The sequence below is a fragment of the Gymnogyps californianus genome, chromosome 14 (genome assembly GCF_018139145.2).
Source record: "Gymnogyps californianus isolate 813 chromosome 14, ASM1813914v2, whole genome shotgun sequence".
NCBI lineage: Eukaryota > Metazoa > Chordata > Aves > Accipitriformes > Cathartidae > Gymnogyps > Gymnogyps californianus.
The window spans coordinates 9,918,643-9,942,431 of NC_059484.1; the positions used below are offsets into that span (position 1 = coordinate 9,918,643).

At 50.1% G+C, this 23,789-nt stretch overlaps 1 protein-coding gene across 1 annotated transcript in view; it reads left to right on the top strand.

Moving 5' to 3' along the window:
- The first annotated feature begins 392 nt into the window (after positions 1–392).
- STK10 (serine/threonine kinase 10) overlaps positions 393–23,789 on the top strand; it is a 54,595-nt gene continuing 31,198 nt past the window's right edge. Inside the window, exons 1-2 of the mRNA XM_050905328.1 lie at positions 393–579; positions 13,338–13,502. Coding sequence (XP_050761285.1) covers positions 424–579; positions 13,338–13,502 — 321 coding nt within the window. The 5' untranslated portion in view covers positions 393–423. The remainder of the gene's footprint in view (positions 580–13,337; positions 13,503–23,789) is intronic.

Here is a 23,789-nt window from a genome sequence, read left to right on the forward strand (position 1 = left end):
TCAGACCTTTCCTTCCAGGTCTTCAATGTTATTTGTATTTAGCATCGTCTCCTGGTGCTCTGGGGGGGGGGGGGGAGATACGCGACTCCCTGCCTCGCCGGGGCCGAACCCAGCCGGGCTGTGCCGTACCACGCTGCACCGTGCCGTGGCCTGGCTGAGCCGAGCCGAGCCGAGCCGGGCCGAGCCGAGCCGGGCGGGGCCGGCGGGGCGGGGCGGGGCGGAGGGCGTCCGGCGGCCAATGGCGCGGGGCGGCGGCAGGCAGGCCAGCAGGTGGAGCGGCGCCGGCTCCATGTGCGCGGCTGGAGGCGGCCCCGCTCCCCGCCTCGCCGCTCCCCCGGGCGCGCAGCGGCTCCGTCCTCCCCCGGGGCAGGGCGCGGGAGGCGGCTGCCGGCAGCTCCCCAGCCGCCGCCGCACCGCTCCGGCATGGCTTTCGCAAATTTCCGCCGCATCCTGCGCCTCTCCACCTTCGAGAAGCGGCGGTCCAAGGAGTACGAGCACGTCCGCCGCGACCTGGACCCCGGCGAGGTGTGGGAGGTGGTGGGCGAGCTGGGCGACGGCGCCTTCGGCAAGGTCTACAAGGTGGGTCCGCGGCGGGGGGGCTCCCGGGCGGCGGCGGCGGAGGGGGGCGAAGCACCTGCGGCCCCGCAGGGGTGGCGGTGCCTCCTCCTGCAGTTTGGGGGCTCGTTTGCAGGCTCCCCGCTTGCTAAACAAACCTGGAAGCCGTCTCCGGCGCTGCGGGGGGGGGAAAAAAAAACCCTTGCGGGACCTGGAGCCTGCTCCGTGCATCCCGTTAGCTGCACCTCTGGGAAGGAGAGGGACGGGGGGCAAAGACAGCGAGTCAGCTGGGGGGGTGGAAGGGCAACGCTTTGCTTGGGGCAGGGGAAAGGAGGAGGAGAAGCTTTTTTTCCCTTTTCCCCTTAAATCGCCTGTTTTCAGAGCGATGCTTTTGTAAGGCGACGAGGTGTTCCTTGCCAAGTCTGTCGGTGCAATGAATGGAGGGAGGTTTCTTGGAAGTCAGCAGTCTCGGGGCTGCCTCCAAGTTTCGCAAGCCTCCAGGGGTGACATTATTTGTATTCCTGTGGTCCTCACCGGCAGGAAACTTAGAGCGAGAGCTCCTTGAGAGTGGCGACATGTCTAGTGCTATGAATGTTTAACTTTTACTTTAAAGGTTAGGGGTTTTAAAGGCCAAATACTCCCTGTACTTTGCACTCCAAAGCAGCAACGTTCTTGCTGTTACCAGCTCTGAAATACTCTGGTCTCCTGTGCAACAGTTGGGAGAGGAGGCTTTTGGTTGGGGCTGGCTGGAGGAGCAGGTTGGGGATCCAGGCTCCTTGGGAGACCTGTGTTACATGCATCATTTGGAACTGGGGCTGTGAATTAGCTGTTGGGCAGCTGGTTTTTGATGGTCTCGTTAGATCATTTAAGAAGGTATTGCCTTTTAAGACTTGAGAAATAAGTAGTAACTAAAGAGAAGGCTGGGAAGGGAGCTGGTTGGTTGCAGGTCAGGACAGAGGTGTTTTACTACAGTGTCCTGGGATTTGTTGTGTTTATTTGTTGTATTTATTTGTTGTCTCTATCATGCTATTTGATAGAAGCTCTCTAAAAAAACCTGGGTCCTAAGTATCCATTGAGTGGAAGTCTTTGGTGAAGGATCCTATCTTCTAATGAAATGCTATTCCTAAAAATCATATTTAAATCCCTAATACATTTATCCTTCCAAAAGTAGCGCCGGTAGTAGTCAGTGCTTCTGTTAGCAGTTTACTTGGTGTTGTGCATTGGAAACCCATTTGTATATAGCAACGTTCACTCTTTTCCTGGATAATTATTTGCTTAGGTTTCTTGTGCAATGACAGGAACGAGGTAAACATTGTAAAATAAGTTAATAGGCTTCTGAGACAAATGAAAACTTAGAAAGGATTTGAATCAGTTATTCTTCTATTGTAAACATGTATAACATGCCCAAAGTAAATAACTTTCAGAACAAAGCTACTTTATTATTTAAAGTTTTTAAGTCCGTTGTCCTATCTGAATGCCTCTGCTATTAATTCCAGCCTCACACCAATAGTAAAATTATCAGAGTACCTTTATGTACTATAGGCTAAGGATGTCACCCTGTCAGGTAATAACATCTCCGCATCTCCAACTACTTCCATCTCCTTTGATCCCCATTTTGACCCAAATGAGAATGTGGGTTATAGCAAATGACACAGTAAAGACCATATGTTTATAACCAGAAGTTCACTCTGTCTATAAGTAGTAAGTTCAGGCAACTGTCTGCTTTTGTGATGTTTTAACACGGTTGATTGGGGGTGGGGGTTAATGTTGTGTCAGAAATCAAAGGGCTATTTTATTCTTCTTGGTAAAGTTTTAATTCTCTTTGATCTCTTCTCTGACTGTTCTCCATCCTGGTTGGTGAATGGACATGGTTGGTTTTTGAAGAGTTCTTGTGCAAGAGTTTGTTTGTTTAAGAATCCCAAATTATTTGGGTGCCATGTACTATAAAGCTTTATTTTAGGTAACAGCCAGTAGCATTATTGCAGAGATGTCGTTTTCTGCCATGCTAAGATTTAACTTGCATATTGTCTTCCTTTGTCTTTCTAAATCTGGAGCGCTACCCTAGGTGGTGATGCATATAGGATGGAGATGTGAAAGGAGAGGCTGGCCCTCTTGTTCTGCTCAGCTGCCAAAAAAGCCCCAAACAAACTAACCCGCTTGTGCACAAGGAGAACATAGGTGGCCAAGCTGCAATGAACAATTTTAATCATTCTCTTGAAGTCACTTTAAAGTCAATTTCCTCTTCACACAAAAGCAATCATTTAGAGCAAGTCCGAGTGTTTGTATGGCTGTGAGAGTTTCAGGATGTTTGAATGAAGTTCCTGCCTGCCTTCCGCCCCTTTTCCACACACGGAAGCGCGGGGAGGTGATACAATCCGCCTGTGCCTGCAGCTTGCCCTATGTACCATACGTTGTGCTCGCTCCAAAGAGCCTGCTGTCCCTGAGCAGTGCAAAAGGACGGGATTTGTACACCGAAGAGTCTGACCTGGGAGAAATTTAGATGTGGATAGAAGAAAAAAAATGTGCTCGTTTTAGTAGGTTTTGTTTTTATGAGACCAGGTTTGAGCAGGAGGAAGGAGGGCTCGGCTGGGTAATGGTTTTATTGGGGAGTGTTACTGCCCTGCAGAACAGAACGCTGTCAGGGAGCTGTGTCTTGGACTCCCCGTGCACTCAGCTGAGCAAACTTGAACTGGTTTGACAGAGCGTTTACAAAAGTAGGACAGGCTTAATTTAAATATAAATTAATTAAAAATAATCAAATCTATAGTGGAGTCTGAAATGTATACAGCAGACCTTAAGAAACCTGCAGCCAGTGGAAACTACTGGGATTTCCCTATTTTTATACAAAAATTTTTTTACAGCAAAAGAGGACCTGATTGTATGAGGAAACAGTGAAACTCATTGCAGAGGGTAATGAAGCTGAAAAGTGGGAAGGGGGTGGGGAGAAACTGTTTCTTTCTAGCTCTCATTCTATTAATGTCTTGGTTTTGGTAAGTCCAGCGGGTATGATAAGGAAGCAGTAGCAGCCCATAGATAGCAACGCACTGCATTCCAAATATGCTTTGTTACATACCTCATCCAAAGCTCATTAAATTGATGATCTTAAATCAGTTGTTAGGCCAGCAGTCGGGAGCTGTGATCAGCGTGTGCTAGCCTGGGAAGTCTGCAGCACCTCTAGGGTTGTGGGCCTATAAAAATGCAAGTTCCTAACTCGGACCCTTTCCTTTATTTTTCTTCAAAAACACCTAAGATACAATTCATAAAATATATGGCTGTGGCTTTATTGGTTCAAAGTCGACATCTGTTTGTGTGTGCAGGGAGGGAGAAGTGGTAGCGGCACCCTCGTGAGCTGCTTTGCTGAAGCAAAGCCGCGCTGATCTTGGGGCCATGCAGATGCTCAGAGCGAAACCAGCAGTGCAGGCTGCCGTGGGCTGAATGCGTGGAGCTGCTGAATCACATCTCAGTCCTGCAAAACCCATTAGTTGGTGCAGTATTTACTGTTGCAGGTAGTCGCATTAATGTCAGTGGGAACAGATATGCAAGGGCTCTTCTGGGCATTGAGAATTCACAAGCTAGCAGGGATGGTCTGGATCTTAGAAAAGCGTGGGCTCTGCTGGAAGAAGCCCTGGGACTCGCTGCCTTTCTCATGGTGGGATTGTTTTGCTGCGCTCATGCCTCTTGTGAAACGCTATCTCCCCTTCCCAGTGCGTGCTGATGGGGACGCTGGCTCCCCGATAAGGCTTTCTCCTCGCAGGGTGGGGACACGCTGTCCCCTGCGGGAGCGTGGGCTGCCGTGCTGCCCGCAGCCCCCAGCGCGGCGGAAAAGGGGTTTGTTCACTTGAACTCGCCTTCAAACGGCTCTGCGTGCCGGCTCCCAGAGAGATAACGCTGAGCCCCGTGCCGCAGCAAGTCATAAGTGTGCCTTTTATGTTGTTGTTCTTTCTTCTTAAGATACGGCTTAAAAAGCTGAATTTGGGTTATCTGATCTATTATGGTGGTATTAGTGCTGTACGCACTATGGACTATAAAAGACTAATTGTTAAATGTTGTGCAGCTGCCTTATAAGCCTGGCTTTCACAGCGATGGGCCCATTTGAAGGCATAAGACTGTCCCTGTCACTTGCAGACCTCTGCTCGCCAGCCGAATCTACACCGTTCTTGTTTTGCATGAGTTGGCTCCAGTGGCTCGGGCTCAGCTCTTGTCGGTTTGATTCATGAGGGATTTAACATGTAATTCCTGGAAAGGGTGTCACGGAGAGATGCTAATCTGCTGGGTTAGCTAAAAAAAAAAAAAAAGAGAGGAAGTAAAAAAAGTGGGGGGAGGGGAAGCTTAAGTTGATTGTAACTATGGCCACAAAAAAATTAAAAACCGATGGTAAGATCAAATCATGGCCCTGTCCCTTAGAATAGCTGAAGGGTTTTCTTAAAATGTTTCAGCTGGGAAGAGAAGAGGAATGGGAAGACACCACTCCTTTACTTATAGAGCAGTGGCCCAACAATATTAAACCTGGTTGAACTTTAAACTTGATGTTCACTTTAAACTCACTGAAATGTGTGATGCTCCATCCCTGCTGAAGTCCAGGTGAAGCTTGTCCTGCACTCTGTGGAGCCATGGCTGTATCTGTGTGGCAGGGGAGAGGGATAGCTCTCCATGGCCTACATACTTTGATAATGACTTCAGTGTCATGGCCCAGAGCTTGGCAATGCTGCTGGCAGTGGGAGCTGTGGGCAGCTGCGTGGAACAGAAAGCTTAGATGAAGGCTTTGAGCCTTTCACGCTCAAGCACGTGGCAATCGTTGTTCCCTGCCCAGCATATCTCATGATTTTTTAAAAAATTTTTTCTTGAGTGTGCAGTTTCCTTGGGAAAAAAAGGTTCTTTTTCTCATCCTTGGAGTTCTGCTGTCTGTAAATCTGGGGTTCTCCTCAGGAGTCTCAGGTCAAACCCACCCTCACTGCCACACTGTGCGGTCGCAAGTCCCTGCGGGGCTCTGCCCGCCTGCGGCGGATGGCTGTGCTGCCCTCTCATCCGCCAGCACTGCCAGCCTTGCTCAGCCTGAAATCCTGAGTGAAAAGGAATTCAGCTATGAAGAGCAAAGTCACGTAAAAAATTCTTTAAAATAATGAAGTAACAGGTACATTTTAACAAACTTGCCTTTTGAAGGCAGTGGGTAGTGGTGGCATGCGTGTGGGTGTGCCAGGGTTAAGCACTGCAAGACACAGGCATGGTGAACTGCTGCCTTGCTCAGCGTAGCCCGTCTGGTTCAGCGGCTGGGCCTGAGCATCACCCGGTTGCCAGAGCTGCTTTGCTCGCATTGAAAAGGGGAGAATGCAGCCGCATTCAGGAGCGGTGTCTGTATGTGCTGCCTCCGGGATGCAGGGTTGGAAGGGGCAGCGTGCCCCTTGTGAAGAGCAGAGCGATGGCGCTAGTGCTGCTGGAGTTACATTAACTGACTTCTGTCTCCTGGCTATAGAAAAGCACCTCACTTCCACCCCTGCACATCTGCTCTTCAAAACGGAATGCTCTTCCTATCCAACACATGGAAACCTTCCTGACATTTTCCCTTCTTGTGCTATTCCCTGACACCTACCTGTGCTTGTGTCCTTATGGCTTGTGTCCTTATTTAACCAACTGAATGTTTGTGTGGTATTTCAGTAGGCGGGAGAGACCGTGAAGGAAGTTGTGCCCCAGCAAAGCCAGCCGATGTTGGTGGACCTCAGTGCTTGCATCTGTTGGCATTGTTGAGTTGCTGCTTGCCCTGCATTTCTCTCTTGACAGTAGCAGGCAAGCGCAGGCATGCTGCTGGGGTGTCCTGCCTGGGCAGCCTTGTGCTATGGAGATAGCAAAGGTCTGATCAGTTTTTTATTCTTCTACCAGGGCCTTGCTTATCTGATGCTTTTCTAGCACGGTGTGAAAGGGCTGACAGACAGATGTGCATGCTGCCACTGCCTGTCTAAGCCCTGTTCCCTGGCTCTCAGGCATAGTAGCCATTTAGCCCACTGCTCAGGCCTTAGTGCTCTATGTACCAAATTTATTGCAGAAAGTTGCTAGGAAACTCAGAAGTGGTTGCATGGCTCTTTTCCCCCCATTTTAATTTTTTTTCAATGTTGTGGCATTGACTGAATGAAGACCAGGGCAGGAGTGCTTCACTTGGAGCACTGTACTCTTCCAGGGGACCAGTGATTTGAGGGATGTTTTGTGCTTCCAAGTTCTAGGCCTATGCAGGCTGAAGATGTTGGATCCATGTGGATCTTTCCTCTCTTCAAACCTTGCATGGGTATTTGGTCACTTCTTGCTTGCACCAGGACCATGAGGTCCACTCACTTTCTGTAGGTGGGTTATAGTGGGGCGTACCAGCAAAGAAGCCTCTTGTTCTTCTGGCCTCTGCTGCTGTGTTTGGGTGCAGGGTCTGAAGCATTGCATGGAGCTTTTCTGCTCCTTGACTAACGTACTGCTGCTTGGGCTTTTTATGTCTCACCCCGCTCTGCTGGGCTGTTGCTGAGCTTTTAAGGCAAGAAAAGGTGTATGTGCTGTGCTTTAGTCACACTTTTTTTGGCACATCTACATAGAAAACAAGTCCTTGGCCATAGCTTGAGCTCTCTGGTGATGTTATTTTCCCTTGCCTCTAGCTTATGAAACCAGAGGAAGGCGTTTCTGTATTTTTATTTTTTTTAGCTAATGCTTTTCGACTTGCTTCGCAAGCCACTTCCACTTCCCCCTGGCCCTGGCAGAAGTGTTGTCACAGCTGCCAGAGCAGCAGTGCTGGTCCAGCCCGGTGCGGCCAGAGCCCTGCCCGACCCAGCGCCTGTGGGACGAACCTCCCCGGCGGCCGCTGTGTGCGCCGGCGGCTGCTAGACCAGGACTGTGCCAGCCTTACTGCTGTGCCCGTGCCCGTTTGTCACCAGCCGCTCTGCTGGGTGGTACCAAGGGCTGAATTTGGCATTCCCAAAAAAACCCCAAAACAGGCTTCATTTATGGTGACAAACTGAAGTGGCTCTAGGTGGCTGCTTGGGCATGGAACTCATTTCAGCTCCCATAGATTATTTGACAATAATACAAGCACTGACTCAAGCCTGTCTATTCTGTGTTTATTTATTGATGCAGACAGTTCAGGCAAAGTTCATCATATGTAATCCCTGAGAAATATGTAAGCGAGCAGTTGCTTGCATACAAAGACACACAACAGGAATAGGGTGCATGGCGGGAGGGGGAAGTCAGACCTATGAACCCTCCAATACAGCATCTACTGAAAGCACCAGGCTTTTTACTCCTGATTCTCTAACTCAGTGATATCTGAAGCATCAGCTCTCCTGGCACAGAGGGAAGGCTTACAAGGATGGGAAGAGTAGCTCACACCAAAAATATGGTGGCACGATATGGCAGACAAGCTTAAAAAAGATCGTCCCTTGGCTTGGGAAGATACTGTGGGCAAGCAAGCCTCGATGAAGTGATTGGGGCGCTCTTGGTGCTAGCCTCCTTCTTTCTGCTAGTGAGTAAGAGTTCATGCAGGGTTTTCCTCTGCCTCATCTAGAAACTGGCCATGCCTTAGGTGGCTGTCCTGCCCGAGGAAGGACCGAACAATCCAGCCTTCCGGTAATGTGTTCTTTAAAGGCTTAAAATAGTTCCTGCGTTTGTCACAATCTGGATTTTACAATAGCTCGGAGGGTGAGTCACAGGCAAAGGCCAAACAGCCTCTTCTGTCACCTGAACAGGTACCTCTCACCCCTAAATCCATAAGGTGAGCAGTAGTTTCTCTACGCCTCTGCCTTCTAGGAGTAATCCTACTCATCCCCTATTCCCTGATATTCCCAGTGTGTTCGACAGTAGAATGTCCAGCGCCCATCTTGCTCCAGAGGACTCCAGCAAGATCCTTTGCTTTGTATCCTGCTTGGCTCCTGGCGTGGCTTTCTGGAAGTGGTTTACTGGATAAGTTTTATTTGATATGTTTTTTTTTGTGGAATGCATGTGCTATTCATGTTTCTGCACAGACCTGTCAGCCGTGGTCTGTGCAGTGTGTTGATTTGCACAAAGGCTGGTAGTGGCCATAAGGGCTTTTCAGGTTTTAAATGCCAAGAGTGTAATGAATCTATAGTTCAGCAGCACATCTTGGGCACTATGCTGGCAGCTGTCTGCTCTATTTTTTTTGGTGCTAATTAGCACTCCAGGGACAAGTTATCCATGGCATTAAAATGCCCAGGAGTGGAGGAGCTAAAAGATGGAACTGGATGTGTGCTTTTGACTGACCAGCCATACGCCATAGACTGGCATCAAACAGCTTCTGTTCTTGGGATCTTATCATCTGGGTGGTTCTTCTGTCCACAAATTTCACTGGAAAAAAAATGGGAAACACTATGAATTCCTCAAAGGCCACACATTTGGAGGTGTTTTACCTGGGAACAGAAGCTCTCTCCCCATCTCTGCAGTCTCTACATGGACTTCTGCTGGGTTGGAGACTCTGTAATTAGGCTGGGGTTTGCAGAAGATTTTGGATTTGTAGTTCAAACTGTATTTTGCAGGATTTCATTTCAAATGATGTGGCTGTCTAACAAACTCAACTGTTGGTGAGTCACCCTAAGGTGCTTTCTTGATCGTTCTTGGTTTTTTTCTTTCCTCCTTATTGTTGTCTCTTCCTTTCCTTGGGATTTAAAGACAAAACACCTACCATGAGAGAAGTTTTCATTTCCCTTGCTGCAAGATGAGGGCATGACCCCCAGTGAAGCTCAAGGTAGAGGTGAAGCTGCAGAGAGGCTGGTAGCAACCCTTTTCTTCCATCCCGCAGCTCTTGGAGAGCGAGCAGCAGATGCTGCCTCTTCTCAGCCTGGCACTGTGTGTCCCCTTGCTGTGAGGGGTACCGTCCAGGCCTGCAGTTACAGACTTGGAGATGCCGGTTCCTTCTGCCTAATTGCTCGCTTGGCTTTTTGAGGTCAGAGCGAGCTGTGTTTTGCTTTGTGCTAATGTCTCAGGACAGATTCTGATCTGTTGCACAAAGATAAGCAGAAATCAGGCAAGGGCTTTATTAGCCTAAAGCGTCATCTCGTGCCTGGGATGTCTGAAACCAGCTCCCAGGGCTGGCAACATATGCATTTGGCCTATTTAGGATCCAAACAAACCTTCCTGGAAGAGTATCTCTGTTGTAATACATTGTGTGCAGGAAAATACCAGCAGAGAAGCTGAAGGAAATTGCCAGACGTGAGTTACAGAGAGACCGCCTGGCGTACTTGGCCAAAATCTGACACTGCCTGTATGAATCTGGCTTGCTGTGAGCAGCTTTCAGAGCTGGCTGGCTGCTGCGAGGGGCTGTGATGCAGCCGTCTGCCTGATGGCAGGCAGCCGCCATTCCCAGGGAGGCCACCGGGAACGTGGCTGTAGCCTGGTGTCAGGACTGGAGGACAAGCAGATGGAGAGAAAGGGAAGGTGGAGAAATGGGCAGAAGCTTCTTGGATTTCCAAAGGTCTTGCAATGACAAATGTGACTTGCTGAGCTCAGTTCAGGAGTGCCCATGCCAGCTGGTGTGCATCTCCCTCCATCTGGTATGGTAGAAACACTACAGACTGGGTTTGGGCTCAGTGGGGCCACAGCCAGCTCAGGAGGGGATCAGCTGTCCAGCCTGTACGAGTGTTGGTCCTCTCAAAGGCAGCTGTGTGGGGCAACCAGTCTCCTCTCCACACTACAGTGGGCCATGCTGGAGGAGATTAATTTTCCAAAATCTCCTATTGACCTCATGGTCTCAGGTCCCCCTCCTACTTCAGCCGCTTCTGCCGTCCCACGGGGCTGTGGGGCATTTTGGTCCCTTCTGGGAAGTGCCGTGAGTGCACTCACTTGTAGCGGTGATGTTATCACAGGGTGACAGAAAGTACAGGGTTTGTGCCCCCCTTGGCATCCCCACCCACATGAGCTTGCTGTTTCAGAAGCTTATGTTCTTGCGTCATGAGCTCATGGTGTCCTGAGCTGACTTCTTGGAGATGGTGGTCTCGCTTCTGCTGGTGTGACCTCCCAGGGACCCCTGGCCTGGGGGGATGTGGGACAGCAGTGCTCCTCTCCCTTTGGGGTAGAAGCCCACCTTGCACAGCTCATGGGGTCCCCTCCCTCCCCGAGCTGCGTCCCCCACTAGAATGGACGAGGAAACAGAGATAGCTGGGGAAATACGCTCATCGGGACAGTCCGAAGTGGTGGAGAAAGGCAGCAGCTAACTCTGTTATGGACATCTTTAAAGACTGAACGTCAGGCAGAGTGTACGTGGGCTCCTATCTGGAAAGGAAGCGATTGCTGGGGGTTGCTGGGTTGCTCACCTGCTAGTCGTAGGAGTAACGATGATTGAGGTCAGGCTGCCACAGCAAATGTGTGGGCTGCGGTCGCTCCCCCACCCACAGCTTGCAGCCCAGTTTGCAAAACCATGTCCTCCAGCTCAGCATCCGGCACCCCTGCATGCCTTAGCAAGCCCAGGAGGGGATGAGAGGTGGCAGCGTGGCTGCCAGGGTGGCTCCCCTGAGGCTTAGGGGTGAGGGCAGGTTGGTTCAGACCTCTCAGCAGGAGATGATGCCGTGGGGGACTGGGGCACGCTCTGCTCCTGGGTGTTTTCAGGTGCCTGCAGGGCCCCAGCGTCCTGGAAGGGCTGAGCCGGCCAGGACCCTGCCGGTGGGAAGTGTGCGATGGCTGACCTCCAAGGGAAGCCCCACCTCTTCTCACAATATTTACTTCCCCTCCTTGGACCTCTCCCAATGCTGTAAATGCAGAGCACACACAGTGGGGCACTTCTTGCTCCGATTCGGAAGCACTGCGCTTTTCCCCGTGCTTGCTCTGCTCTGCATCTCCCCCTGCCCCGCTCTGCGTGCCCTCCTCTGGGCATCTGGTGGCAACTTGGTAAGAAACAAACCAACCTGAGCAAAAGAAATTTCTTCTGAAGCAGCATGAGCTACTGTCTTGCATTTGGGCAGCGAGCCCAGATGGAAATGGATTTGTCCCCTGTGGTAAAGACACAGCTGTCCATGCCAACTCATGCAAATGCAGCAAGTCTTCAAAACCCAGCAGAGACTCAGGGGTCCCTTGTTTTCCTCCCTCCGTTGTATGGTTTTCCCCTCATTCCTTCCCCCCCTCCCCCCAGCCTGTTTCTAGGTACACAGTTATACTATCACCTAAGCTATATAAAACTGTTCAGCAAGGCTTGCAGTGTTTATACTAGGAATTAATCCTCCTGTAAGCTCGCGTGTAGGTTTTACAAACACAGATATGTAAACTGCAAAGCAGTAAGAAAGGTCACAACTGAGTTTGCCCAGCTCCTCTGGTAATAACATCCATGGTGGGACTTTCTCCCCTGGGGGAGAGGCAGCCCAGAGTGGGTGTGATGGAAGGAAAATGGGTGGTGAACTGGAATCACACTGTGGGGGCTCTCGTGCATCAGTGGGGAGCAGAGCGGGTGAGCTGTAGGGATTTCTCCTGTCCCTTGATCTGCTGATTCGATGCGCTTCTGGGAATGGCAGGGTTCTCCTGAGTCAACAGCTCCCGTCTCGCCCCCTCTCCCAGCGTGTGACACATCTCACAGTGAAGCCCTGTCTGCAGACTCTCACAAACGCCCTTTTGGCATTTTGTTGCAAACTTGTAATTCTTGCAACCATTTGTGCAAACTTCCAGTCGCAAAAGGCAGACTTGCCCTGGCAGTTTTGGGGGAAGCTAATGGATGGTGCTGGGTGGATGGTGCTGAAATGGTCCTGCGTGGGAGCAGCTCTGAGGCTTGCCTGGCACTGCCTGCTTGCAGATGCTTGCTTTTAGCCAAGCCTTTCGTCAGCTGCCTTTTTCCCCATGCAGGATGGGGGCACAAGCGGAGTGGGGTGATAAGAAACATGTCTGCAAATGCTTCCAGTCCAGCATTAATAGCATTTTGCTGGTGTGTGGCACCTACAAGCAGAGCACCCTGTGCAGCTATCGGTGACCCCTTCCTAAGCAGTGAGAGCTGCTTGGGGAAGGGTGTTTGCACGGGGAGGGAGGTCAGCAAGCTGCTAACCCAAGGGTACGCTCCTGTGGTGTTGTGAGGAATGGGGAGGGAAAGTTAGCAAAAGTTTTCCAACCACTAGGACAAAGAGGTTTTGATGGTTTTCTAGTTATTTGGTGAGTAAGCTGGTTAAAGGGACTATATAAAGTAGAGGGGGCAGCTGGGAGAGCATGTGTAGTATTTTTCTTACTGTGATCTGAAGAGCTCACTAACATGCAACACCAGGAATGCCGGCCAGTCCTGGGAAATCAAAATGCACCCTCCTTGGTTTGCCTGCCAAGGAGGTGATCCGTACGTTCCCCTTGTGTGTTACAGAAAACTTCCCTGGTGAGGGCCCTGGTGAAGAAGGGGAGCGTAGGGATGTTCAGGGTGGAGGTGGTTCACAGCTGTACTGTGAATTTTGTTGGATTGTCTGTGTACCCAGGACTTCTATTAAATGGAGCTATCACCTATGCTATTAGCAGACAGCCTCTATACTCTGAGGTTTTCTTGCTTCCATCTTTTTTTGTGCTAGAAACAGTAGGATGCATCTCCTTTTCTAAAAGCCTCTTTCTCCCCATGATGGGAAGTGGTGTGGGCGTTAGACTGGAGGGAGGAGGCTTTGGCCCTTACACACATTCGTCCTCTCTGTGAAGCTACAGGCAGGTTTAGAAAGCAGAAATGCATCTGCAAGTTTCCATGCTTGTGTTGTGGCTGGTACAAGTCAAGCTGAGCGTGAATTGTAGGAGCAGGAGTTGTGCAAGTAGTGTGTGCTCCTGGCTCTCCTTGCCTTTATACTCATGCTGGTTTTGTCTTGCAGGCTAAGAATAAGGAAACCGGTGCTTTAGCGGCTGCCAAAGTCATTGAAACAAAGAGCGAAGATGAACTGGAGGATTACATGGTGGAGATTGAAATACTGGCGACCTGCGATCACCGGCACATCGTCAAGCTGCTGGGAGCATTTTATTGGGATGGCAAGCTCTGGGTAAGAGGCTCTTGCTGTGTGTGACCTATACAGCTGTGCGTTCCTCACTCTGCAGAGAGGAAATGGCTAATTTATGGCGAAGCAAAACCTCTGGAGCAGCTTGAAGCAGCAGCGTGAGTTAAAAATGACTCACAAGCTGTGCTCTACTCACTGTGTGAACAGTGCCTGGATTTTCCCCACTTTCTTTGATGGGCAAACTATCTTCTAACCAAAGCTGGTTATAAATAGCCCAGGGAAGATCAAGAGATCTTCACTGTAAAGTGAAAACTGGAGTTGTTGGATTTTTTCACCATTTGGAGTTTGTAAAGGTAGAAAATGCAGCACCAATAAGGGCATCTCTTCCCCGCTCAGTCCCTCTCCTGAAAGATCAGATGGAAGGGTAGCCCTGGTTTTTTGATCTGTGCCTTATTTCTGACTCAGCATCTGTAATGCAGAGGCAACTGATAGCAAGAGCTCCGTTTCCGATGGCTGTGGAGGCACAGGGACATAAAATGCAATCCAGCGGGTTAGTGCAACGGCTAGTTGTGCTGCGGCTGGAACAGCAGGTTCCTGCATCTCTTTCCCCTAGCCTGGCAGGGATTTTTTTTTTTCTTTTCCCCTGCCTGCTGTTTTCTTTGAGTCCCTGGTAGCAGAGAAAGGCAAGTGTGAAAGGCACCTTCCTGCATGCTGCCATGGGAAAAGTGCAGGGGGCTGGAGAGGGTGAGGGCATGCACCCTTCTTGTGTACTTGCCCTGTGCTGGACTCAAATAACTGTGTGCCTGTGTGTGTGCAGGTGTGCCTGTGTCAAGATAGTGGAAATCAGGTGAAACCCATCTTCTTGGCCAGTTCATCTGCTCCTTCTTATAACTACTGGCAAGTCAGGAGAGTGGTGAAGGGTGCGTTCCGCAGCTCTGTTACTTCTTCCTTCCTCTTTTTAATGCTTCAGATACCTTCGTGGCCTCCCAGGGTAATCTTACTAGAGTTAAAGAAAGAGATCTCAGCTTTTGAGACTTGCACTTGTGTGAGCTGAGCTGTTGGAGCAGTCGATCCCTGCTTGTTGTGCTGAGGGAGCCGAGGCCTGAGTGCGGGCTGAGCTGCAGGGCTGTCGCTGGAATAATGCAATCCATGTCTAGTTCATTCCTCGGTTAAGCAATGCCAGGAGAGGTACTGTTTTATTGGGCAATGTGTGCTTATTCAGCAAGCACTTTTTGCAAGGTCAGCATGTGTTGGTGTCCCTTCTTATTTAAAAATCCATTGATAAAGCCCCCAACTTCTCTGTGACGCCACACTCAAGAGGGTTGCGGTACCCAGCGCTGAGCGCTTCCTTCTGTGCATCTTCTTACTTTGAGGGAGCTGGGCTGCAAGTTGTCCAGAGGCTTGGTATTTGGATGGCTGATCATGATGCTGAGCCCTGCGTATGTTAAAGAACAAAGTAAATATGTACCTTTCTAAGGAAGTGAAAGGCAAACATCTCTCCTAGGAGGGGACTTGGGATTTGGACAGACTGCAACTGCAGCAAAACTAATCTTGGCAAAATTAAAAAGGCAAACATACACTGAGCTTGGGTGAGAGATGGGGCTGGTTTATATTCCACCCTGTTCTGCTGTTTTTACCTCCCTGCTCTGTGCCAGATCTGCCTGAATTTTATACGTTGGCCTTGTTCGTTCGTTCGTTCTCTCTAAAATGTCAGCCCCCTCCCCTTTCCCCTTCCACCTCCTCCCCGCAATAGGAAGCTTTGCCTTCCTTCCTGTAGGGAAAATGGATTGCAGAGCTCCTCGGCTCTGCTTTTGTCTAAGAAGTGCTTTGTAATGTCATATGCTTGCCAACCTACTAAAATTAAACAGCCTCTTTGAAGCTACTGGAACAAGAGCGTCCTGTATGAGGCTCTCCCGTGAGGGTAAATGTTACAGCCCCCTCCATTGTTTTGGGAGGAGGATCGTTCTATTTATTTAATTATTTGAGTGGCATTTGCATTTCATTGCTCAGGCTGTTCTTATTAATGCTCTGGTGTTTTACTGGCTTTGAGGGAAGTAAATAAGCCAGGCTGTTATACTTCTGGAAGGCTTCTAGTTGCTAACAGGTTTTCCCTAAAGTTAAAGACTTCCGCTTCTCAGTCACCAGCGCTGCTAGGGAAAATTTGCATCCAAATATAAACACCGGCTTTCATTGTCTTGTCCATATCCCATCCCCATTTCTGTCTGTGCGGTTGTTTTAGCCAGCATTTTGCTGGACCATTTGCAAATGGTCCATCTGCATGATGGGTGCATGGACTCTGCTACGCTTTTGTCTTCAAGTGGCTCAGGCTTCGGGTAAAACTGCTGCGGGTGCATGACTGGTTGGCGATCCGCTGTGGTTTCCTTGTCCTCGCAGCCCGGCGTGGAAAGACAATGCTCAAAGTGAGAAAGGGGCAGGAGCAGGAGCACGCAGACAGGCCGGCACGGGGTCCAGACGTGCCCAGCCTCCTGGATGGTGGGAGCTCTTTGGCTCTGAATAATTTACGGCTTAGTCTGTGCCACAAGCAGTCTCAGCTGATGGTGCTGAGAAGGGCTCTTGCTAAATCAGTCTGACTGTTCTCTGACTCTCGAACTAACAAGGAAAATACGTGACGAAACCTGGCCTTTGGTGGTGGCTGCTGCTGCAGAAGCTGCCTTGTCCCCCTGAGCTGCATTAGGTCCCTGTGGCTCCTCTCTGCCAGGGTTTGGCTTTGCACTTCAGTAACCAGAAGGTGACATGCAATATTTATGGGGCAAAAAACCTTTCTGCACAAAAGGAAGTGGCTTGTCCTACAGCAGCTGCTTTGAAATCCATAGCACTGAAATGAAAGCATAAACCAGCAAATTCCTCTTGCTTTTATACCTGATTGGCATCAAGCTGAAGGAGGAGAACCCCAGTTCTCGCATGGGACAGAGCAGAAGCCCACTGCAAGCCACAGGCGAGGGCTTGGAGGACCCCAGTGAGTCCCCAGAAATATAACTGGTGAGATAACAGCATCCAGCATGAACTTCCTCAGCATATAAATACACTGCAGAGATGCTGTGCCCTCACCAGCAGTTGCTGTCTCATTCCATTCCCCCTCCATCTTCTTTTCTTTGCTCGTGGCAGAGGCCAAGCAGTCTTTTGCTGGTTGAAAACAGCCCAGGGAGGCTTGCAAAACTGCAGTGGTGGGAGCTTTCATGATTTTATTTTATTTTTATTATAAGCCCTGTGGCATTTGATGTTCTTTTGCATAAATCCCAGCTGCTGGAAATGGGGGCACCAAATGAAAGCTGAGAATCTCATGCTATTAAAAAAAAAAAGTCTAGTTTGAGTCCTTGTGGCTGGGCCACACTTTAAAGTCTTTTTTTTCCTGAAGTGTGATGTAGGACTTGGAAACACAAAGGCAAATTCCCCTCACCCAATATACATGCAACTTCAAAACCAGACTTTTTAAAGCTATTTTGTGACTGAGGAATGGGACTAAGGTACAAGTTTTGAATGGTTGGAATCAATGGTGCTGAATTTGCGCTGATAATTATCAGTACATGGGAAAGAAAAACAGCAGACCTAGTGTCCCTCTTGAGGGCTATGTGGTTGGGTTTTTTTTTTCCCCGTCTTACAAAACAACACAAAAATACTGAAACCTCAAAGGAAGGGAGGAACTCTTGATCTCCTGCTTCTGAATATCTCTGCTGCTTCCAAGTGTCTCCTCTCACAGACAGAGGAGCGATAAGATGACTGGGGAGGAGAGTCTCGTTTGGAGTGATGAAGTCCAACTTTCCTGTGGGAGATCTCTGCTCCCAGGGGATGGTGGGCGTCTCTGCCGGACAGCCCAACACACTGCGGCAGCTGATCCGCGGAGTGGGGCAGGAAATCCAGGATCCCTCCTGCAGGAGCCTGTCGAGATGCTCCAGCATCGAGTCTGCAGGGTTCTCTGGAAATTAGTTGAACTGTCATTTGGCCCCAGGTGTTTAACCGCAGGACTCTGCCAGTGGTGATACTACTTTTCTAGCGAAGCACTGGGGAATTCTCTTCCCCCTCCCTTCTTTTCTATAAACTGTGGTTGCTATAGCAAACGGACTTTTGAATAAACAGACGTTTCCTGGAGATCAAAGCAAAAATCGCTGTACCATGCAGGTAACCCTGCCTTGCTGGAGCATTTTGGGGATGGTTAATTTAATCAGCTTAGAGTTTCTTCTCACTGGCCCACTGTGTGGGTATGTAACTCATATAGCTTGCAGATAGACACCAGCTTTGTAGCTAGTCTTTGTACTTCCCTTAAAATGTTTTGCATTTTCTGTGGGCAGGCCCTGACCTGTTTAGCCAGGGACTTTTTTGATTGCTACCCCTTTGATATGGATGTTGACTGGAGATTTGGGTATTCTTGAAAATCCTGTATCATAAAGAAATGTTCATTATCCCATGCACTAGACTGCCGGGCTATGTAAAGCATCTGCAGCTTTTAGTTCTCTTAAGCTGGAAATACCTTTTCTTTAAAACAAACAAAAAAGAAACCTGATAACCGTATCAGATTCCCTAAGGTTTACCTTAGTGAAGGGAGGTTATTGCAACTTGCAGGGATGTCTTGCAGGGTGAGCAGCCTAAGCTGTGGCTGGATGCCTGCGGGGGACCCCTTCACACGAATGCTGTACCAGACCAGGGCTCTCCAGGCTTCTCAGTCATCTGTCCCCGAGGAATCTGAGGGCTATTCGTGTCCCTTTAAAATTTCACTTGGCAGGAGAGTTGCAGTCTAAACTGGCCCTTCCTGCTTGGCCTCGTGCTCCTGAAGCTTTGTACCAAACTTCCCCCCAAAGTGCTTGAACGGTTGTTTGCAGCTCGTGAGTGTTGAACTGCGCGTAGTGCTTGAGCATAGTGGAGGAGAGACCCAGAAAAATGAAGTGATCCCAAACCTGCGAACTTCGTTTAAACAGCTAGCCAATGTCCTAGAGGAATGATCCTTTCCTTTCTTCCTCCTTTCCCCCAACTGCAGAAACTTAAATCCATGCCAGATCTGGCTGCACCCTGAGAGCACACAGCACTGTGCTGCCAGCAGGGCCCTGCTCTGGCACCCGTGAGCTGCTGCGGGATAAGTCCCACTGGGCAAACCGGTGTGGGGGTGGTGTTTGCTGGACCGGTTTCTAAATTCCTACCAGTCCAGAATTTGGGCAGAACTGCAGAACAACCCCAGTAACTTCTGCAGGGTGGGTAGGCGAGGAGCAGATGTGGGCAGACATCTGCACACATCAGGACAGGGCATCGTGGTGCCCCAGGAGGCTGGGAGTGTGGCAGGGACATCACTGTGTCGCCTCCCTGTCCTTAGAGTCAGCTGGATGCACGTAGTCTTGGCTGGGGCTGGAAACTGAAAAAGCCATGTAGCCCAGTGGTTTTTTCTGACACTTCCCTGGGTTTCTGGGGTCAAGCAATTTGCTGTTCAGAGAAGCATGAGTTGGGTGATCACTTCTGCTCTGACCTGTCTGTGTCTTCGCCAGCCAGGACACTGCAGAGCGGGTGTCTGGGTGGCATCCACCCTTACCTCCCTGCCACTTGCTGTCTGCCTGCGAAGCAGTAAGGCTTCTCTGCCTCGCCCTCATGCAGGCTATTTATTGCCTTTCACAAAGACATGGAGATCTAAGTCATCATCTGCCTGGCCTCTCTGCTGTAAAGCTGGGCAGTGGGTTGCATGGGACCAACGTATCTGCTCTGTCTTGTGAACGTGAGCTTTAGCATTCAGACTCTTGGCAAGTCGCTGGAAATCCTATTCTGAGTAAAACTGGGGCTTTCCCTTAAAGCAGGGATGGAAACAGAGTGATTTTGATCAACCACCAAGAACAACTTACGCAGCAGGCCAATTACCATAGCCCAGCCAAGTTCAAGAGTGCTTCTACAGGTAGCAACATGACAATGCAAACTAGAATAGAAGCCTTTGTCTACCATCCTTTATACAGGATAACGTTGTAAGAAAAGGTTATTGAAGCAATAATAATGCCTTGTGATTACGTACCCTTGTCATCTATACACCATGGAATGCTTTTGTAAAAGAGACCTGGTGTCATTATCCCGGTTATTAGAAGGAGGGGGAGGCACAGACAAGAATTTGCCTAAAGTTTACCCGGCAGGTAAATGGTACTTGGGAATAAGTCTTATGTGCTGAATCCCAGTCCAGGGTTATAACCATAAGACCACAGTTTTATGAAAAGAAAGCAGCAGACAAGAAGCCTATAGGCAAATCAGTTTTCAAAGCACTTCAACTTTGTTTAGAAACGAATCGCAATAAGCCACGTTCCCACTTGGCTGGCTTACCAAGGGAAATGCTAAGGAACAATGTTTGCATATAAATGAATATTTATAAACTACCTGTGTATAGGAGACAGTGCCTTGAAACCTAGTTTCAGCCTATGCCCTGGAACGAGCGATAGATTGCAGGTTTAGACTTCTTTATTTCAGATACAGCGTGAAAGTTGTCATTTGGGAGGGAGGGATGGCCTTTTGCAGACCTTATGGCTTGGGGTGGTTTCCATTGACATCAAAGCCCTCACTGAAACAGTTAAATAGCAATACTCATCTTGTGTGATGGATCCAGGCACCTTGTGTTGTGAATTTGGGGATGATCAGAACAAATAATTGTTTCTAGGGAGATGCCAGGCAGAACGGGAAAACTTGTGAAGTCCTTTGCCACCCCTTCAATGAGTTGTCTTCCTGGCCAGGCGAAGCTTTGAGGCTGTGTTGGAACTGTTGGCTGTTAATAAAAGACATCAGGAAACTTGTCCTGGGTCAAACTCCAGCTCTCATGGTGAGCTCTGCCCTTCTGAAATGCATCATCTATTTTAGATGTTGGCACAAACTTGGGGCGCTTGAGGTTGGTGAATCTTCCTACTGAAGAAGCAACTTGTTGCTTTTAGCTATTTACAGTTGAAAGGATTTTCTGCATTTTGCTGCCCATCCAGTAACAAATGTTCTTGGTGAACTGAGTGGCCTCTAAATGCTGATTAACTTGGTGAGAGAAGAGCGATCCCAGTCACAGCCCTCCAAGGAGCAAAGGCTTTGCCCCGTGCCCGGGCAGAGAGCCATCGCCCGGGTGTTTTTCTGGTTTCTATAGCAAACGAGTGCTGGCCTTCCTCCTGCCTTCTGTGCTCCACAGAGCGCAACGCTGGGAGCCCTGAGCACTTGGAGCCAGTTGTGGTCTGGTCCCTGAAGGGAGAGCTCATCAATGAGCCTGTGCATGTTGCAATTAACCCTTCCCGCAGCGCTTGGCATCCCAGGTACCGCTGCCTGGTTGCGGCCGCACTGACCCTCTCTGCTCTGCATCTCGTAGCTGTTTGTGTTCACTGGCCACAGGTGTTCTTGGATTCTTGTCCCTCTGGGATGCTGGTTAGCAAGGCAGGATGGTGAATTCAAAGGGGTTGGAGATCAGCCCTTGTCAAAAGAAACTAAATGCCCTGTGTGATTCTTGCAAGGGGAAGGATGCTTTTTGCAATGTCAAAACCATTTGGTTAAACTAAAAGGAGTTTTGATTTGTTCTGCCAAAATTTCAGTAGGAATGGGAATATTTCTGCCAGCCTGTGTGGGGGTAGTTCAAGGAAATATTGTGTCATCTCAGAATGATTTAGATGTGAAGAACTCATTCCCATTCCCTGTGATCAGCAGGGAGCTCTGCATTTTGAGAGGAGTATGCAGTGTTACCTGACTTGGTTCTCGATAAACTCCATAAGCCTTGGGTTTCCTCACTTGCTGCCCTGCATCTTTCCTGTACTCATTATGGGGACAGACTTTTTTTTAAATTTAAAATATTTTTTTTCTGTAGGTTATTTTGTTCAGAAAAGGGGGGAGAAAAGGTTTATTATATTTAAAGTCTCTGAATAGTGTCCTTGTCTGTAAGGGAAAATTGGCAAGCTTGGAGCACTCTCTTACAGAGAGCTAATTATTTCGCTTCCACCTACAGCATACTTGCCATGTCAGGCAAGCTGTTGACATTTGTGCTCTGCTGTGGCAGCAAAGGGGCTTCTGGTGGCTTCTGTATTGTTTTATGGCCTTTCCAGTGTGTGCTGAGGGCCGGCCGCAGCCGGAGGGGAGCACGGAGCTGGTGGCTTTTGCAGGTGCCGGTGGTTCTTGGGTGTTTGTCCCCTCTTGCACTGGTGGCACACTGGCCTCATGGGGCTCTAGAAATGAGGTTGGGAAGGACGGCGTGTGTCCTTGGTGTGTAGCAGGCTGCTGTAGTGTCTTGCCCTGTCTTCGGCCTCCAGCAAATAGCCGGAGCAGCTCAGCCTTGCTTTGAATCGGCCAATCTGGCTTACGAGCAACACTGGTGTAATCTGTTCCCCATCTTCTTCCAGCCCTTTGACATGTATTGGGTGAAAAGCATTGGGCAGGAGGGTGGCAGGGAAAGTGCCAAGTTAAGCGGGTGTAGGAATGAGATCCACCTCCTCCCTCCGCTCCATAATGTAAACTTAATCCTTGGACTTCAGTCGGAGCAGGGCAGGCTGGCCGAGATAATGGGGAGACTAGACAGACTTGCAAACAAAACTTTATCAGTCAGCATGGCCCTTGATTTTAAAGGAGAGAGTAGATCTGACCAAATGGTATTTAAAAACCAAAGTGGTGCTCCCCAAAACCAGCCCCTGTAGTCCTGCACGCCCCTGTGCTATGGGGGAGAAGAGGGGAGCTGCTCCTGGGAGGCTGATCCAGCATTGCTCATCTTTCCTCCTCTTGCAGCCGGCAGGACAGCATAGCTTCGCCATTAACCACCAGAACTTGGGTTCAGATGTCAAACAGATGGAGTAAAGGACGTGCCCCTTGACCGTGACTAAATGCGGTTTCTGTGCCTAAATATATCGCTGCGTTCTTTCCACCAGCAAGGAACGGCTCTGTCCTCTGGGGTTTGTGTCGCTCAGAAGCTGAAGCCCCTGTCTCAGTCCTGGGAGGTAGAAATGTGTCCAAAGTTTTTGCTGGAGCCATGAGGATGGGCTCAGCCCATCAGCCTGGGGGATGTGATGGGCTTGGAGGGACAGGGGATGGAGCCAGGTGGGGTGGCTCTTCACCCCGTGCTTGGCTGTTTGGAGGGGTTGAGTGCAGGTAGAAGCCCCGACAGATAAGCAGGGCTGGATATGAGCTGTTCATGGGGAGAACACCTGGCCTCCCCACATGTCTGGGCAGTGTCCAGGCCATAGCCAGGCTGCAGAGGCAGTGCTGGCATCTCGGGGTACATGTGGAGTGGTGGCCGCGTTCCAGGTGGCCACTCTGCGTGCAGGACTGGGCTTTGCCTGTGTGCCTCTGGCACAGAGTGGTCTCAGGGTGGGACTTGAGGTCTGGATCCATCACCTATCTGGTGATGGATCCGGCTTTTGGGCAAATGGCCATCTGTGTACTTTGTGCTACACTTCGTATTTGCTGCAGCTAGTGTTGCTGGACCAGGGGTGTCCCCTCCACGGGTTTTGTGCAGATCTTGGCCCCCGCTCCAGATGCTCCTGACCTTGTCCGAGTCCTCTTGGTGCTACAGTAACATGCAGAGTTTGAGAACAGAGCTAGCTGCTGCTTCTGTCCTTTATTTTCCACAGCATGTGTATTACCCCTGTAGCCGTAGTGTGGGATGGCCACCAGCAAGCTGCCGGGTGACTTTGATGCTGAAGAACTTGATGGGAAAGCCAGCATTCAGTAGCTAATGAACAACTGTTGTGGGTAATGGGACAGGAAACTTTCTGCTCTTCTAGGACCAGGACTGAGGGCTGCAGGAAGATGCTTTCCTGGACTTGCTCCGTCTCCTCTGCCTGCAAGTCGAGACCAAAAGCCCTAGAGACTGTCTGGGCTCTCGGCTTCCCACCGTTCCTGCAGGGCTTGGGAAGGAGCCTGTCTCGCCCACGGTGCGTGATCCAAATGCCGGGAGGAGAGACCTGCCTTGCCGTGACTCCTCCATACCCTGTCGCAGATGGGGAGGTCTAGACTGTTTCCTCCTGCCTTCCCCCCACCGCCTGCGACGCCAGGGGAGTCATCCCGTGGTACGGGTGCCATGGTGCCAGTGTGGGCTGTGTGAGGGGCCTCCAGGAACCCTGGTCCTGCCCTGGGCTCGGTGCGCTGAAGGGAGGCTCTGTCCCCCACCGAAGCCAGGAAATGTTTTGGGTGGGTTGGGGTGGTGCACACAGGGGTGCTGTTCCCAAGGTGGGCTCCTCCTGCGCTGCTGGGGAGGGGGGTGCGAGGTGCCCCGGGACGCCCGCCTGCGTGTGTGCTCTGCAGGGGTAGAGGAGGGGGAGGAAGGCACTGCAGGCTGCGACTGCCTTTCTGATGGTGGCAGGGCGGCCCCGGGTTTCGTGGCCAAAGACTTTGCCCTCGGCGGCCGTGGTG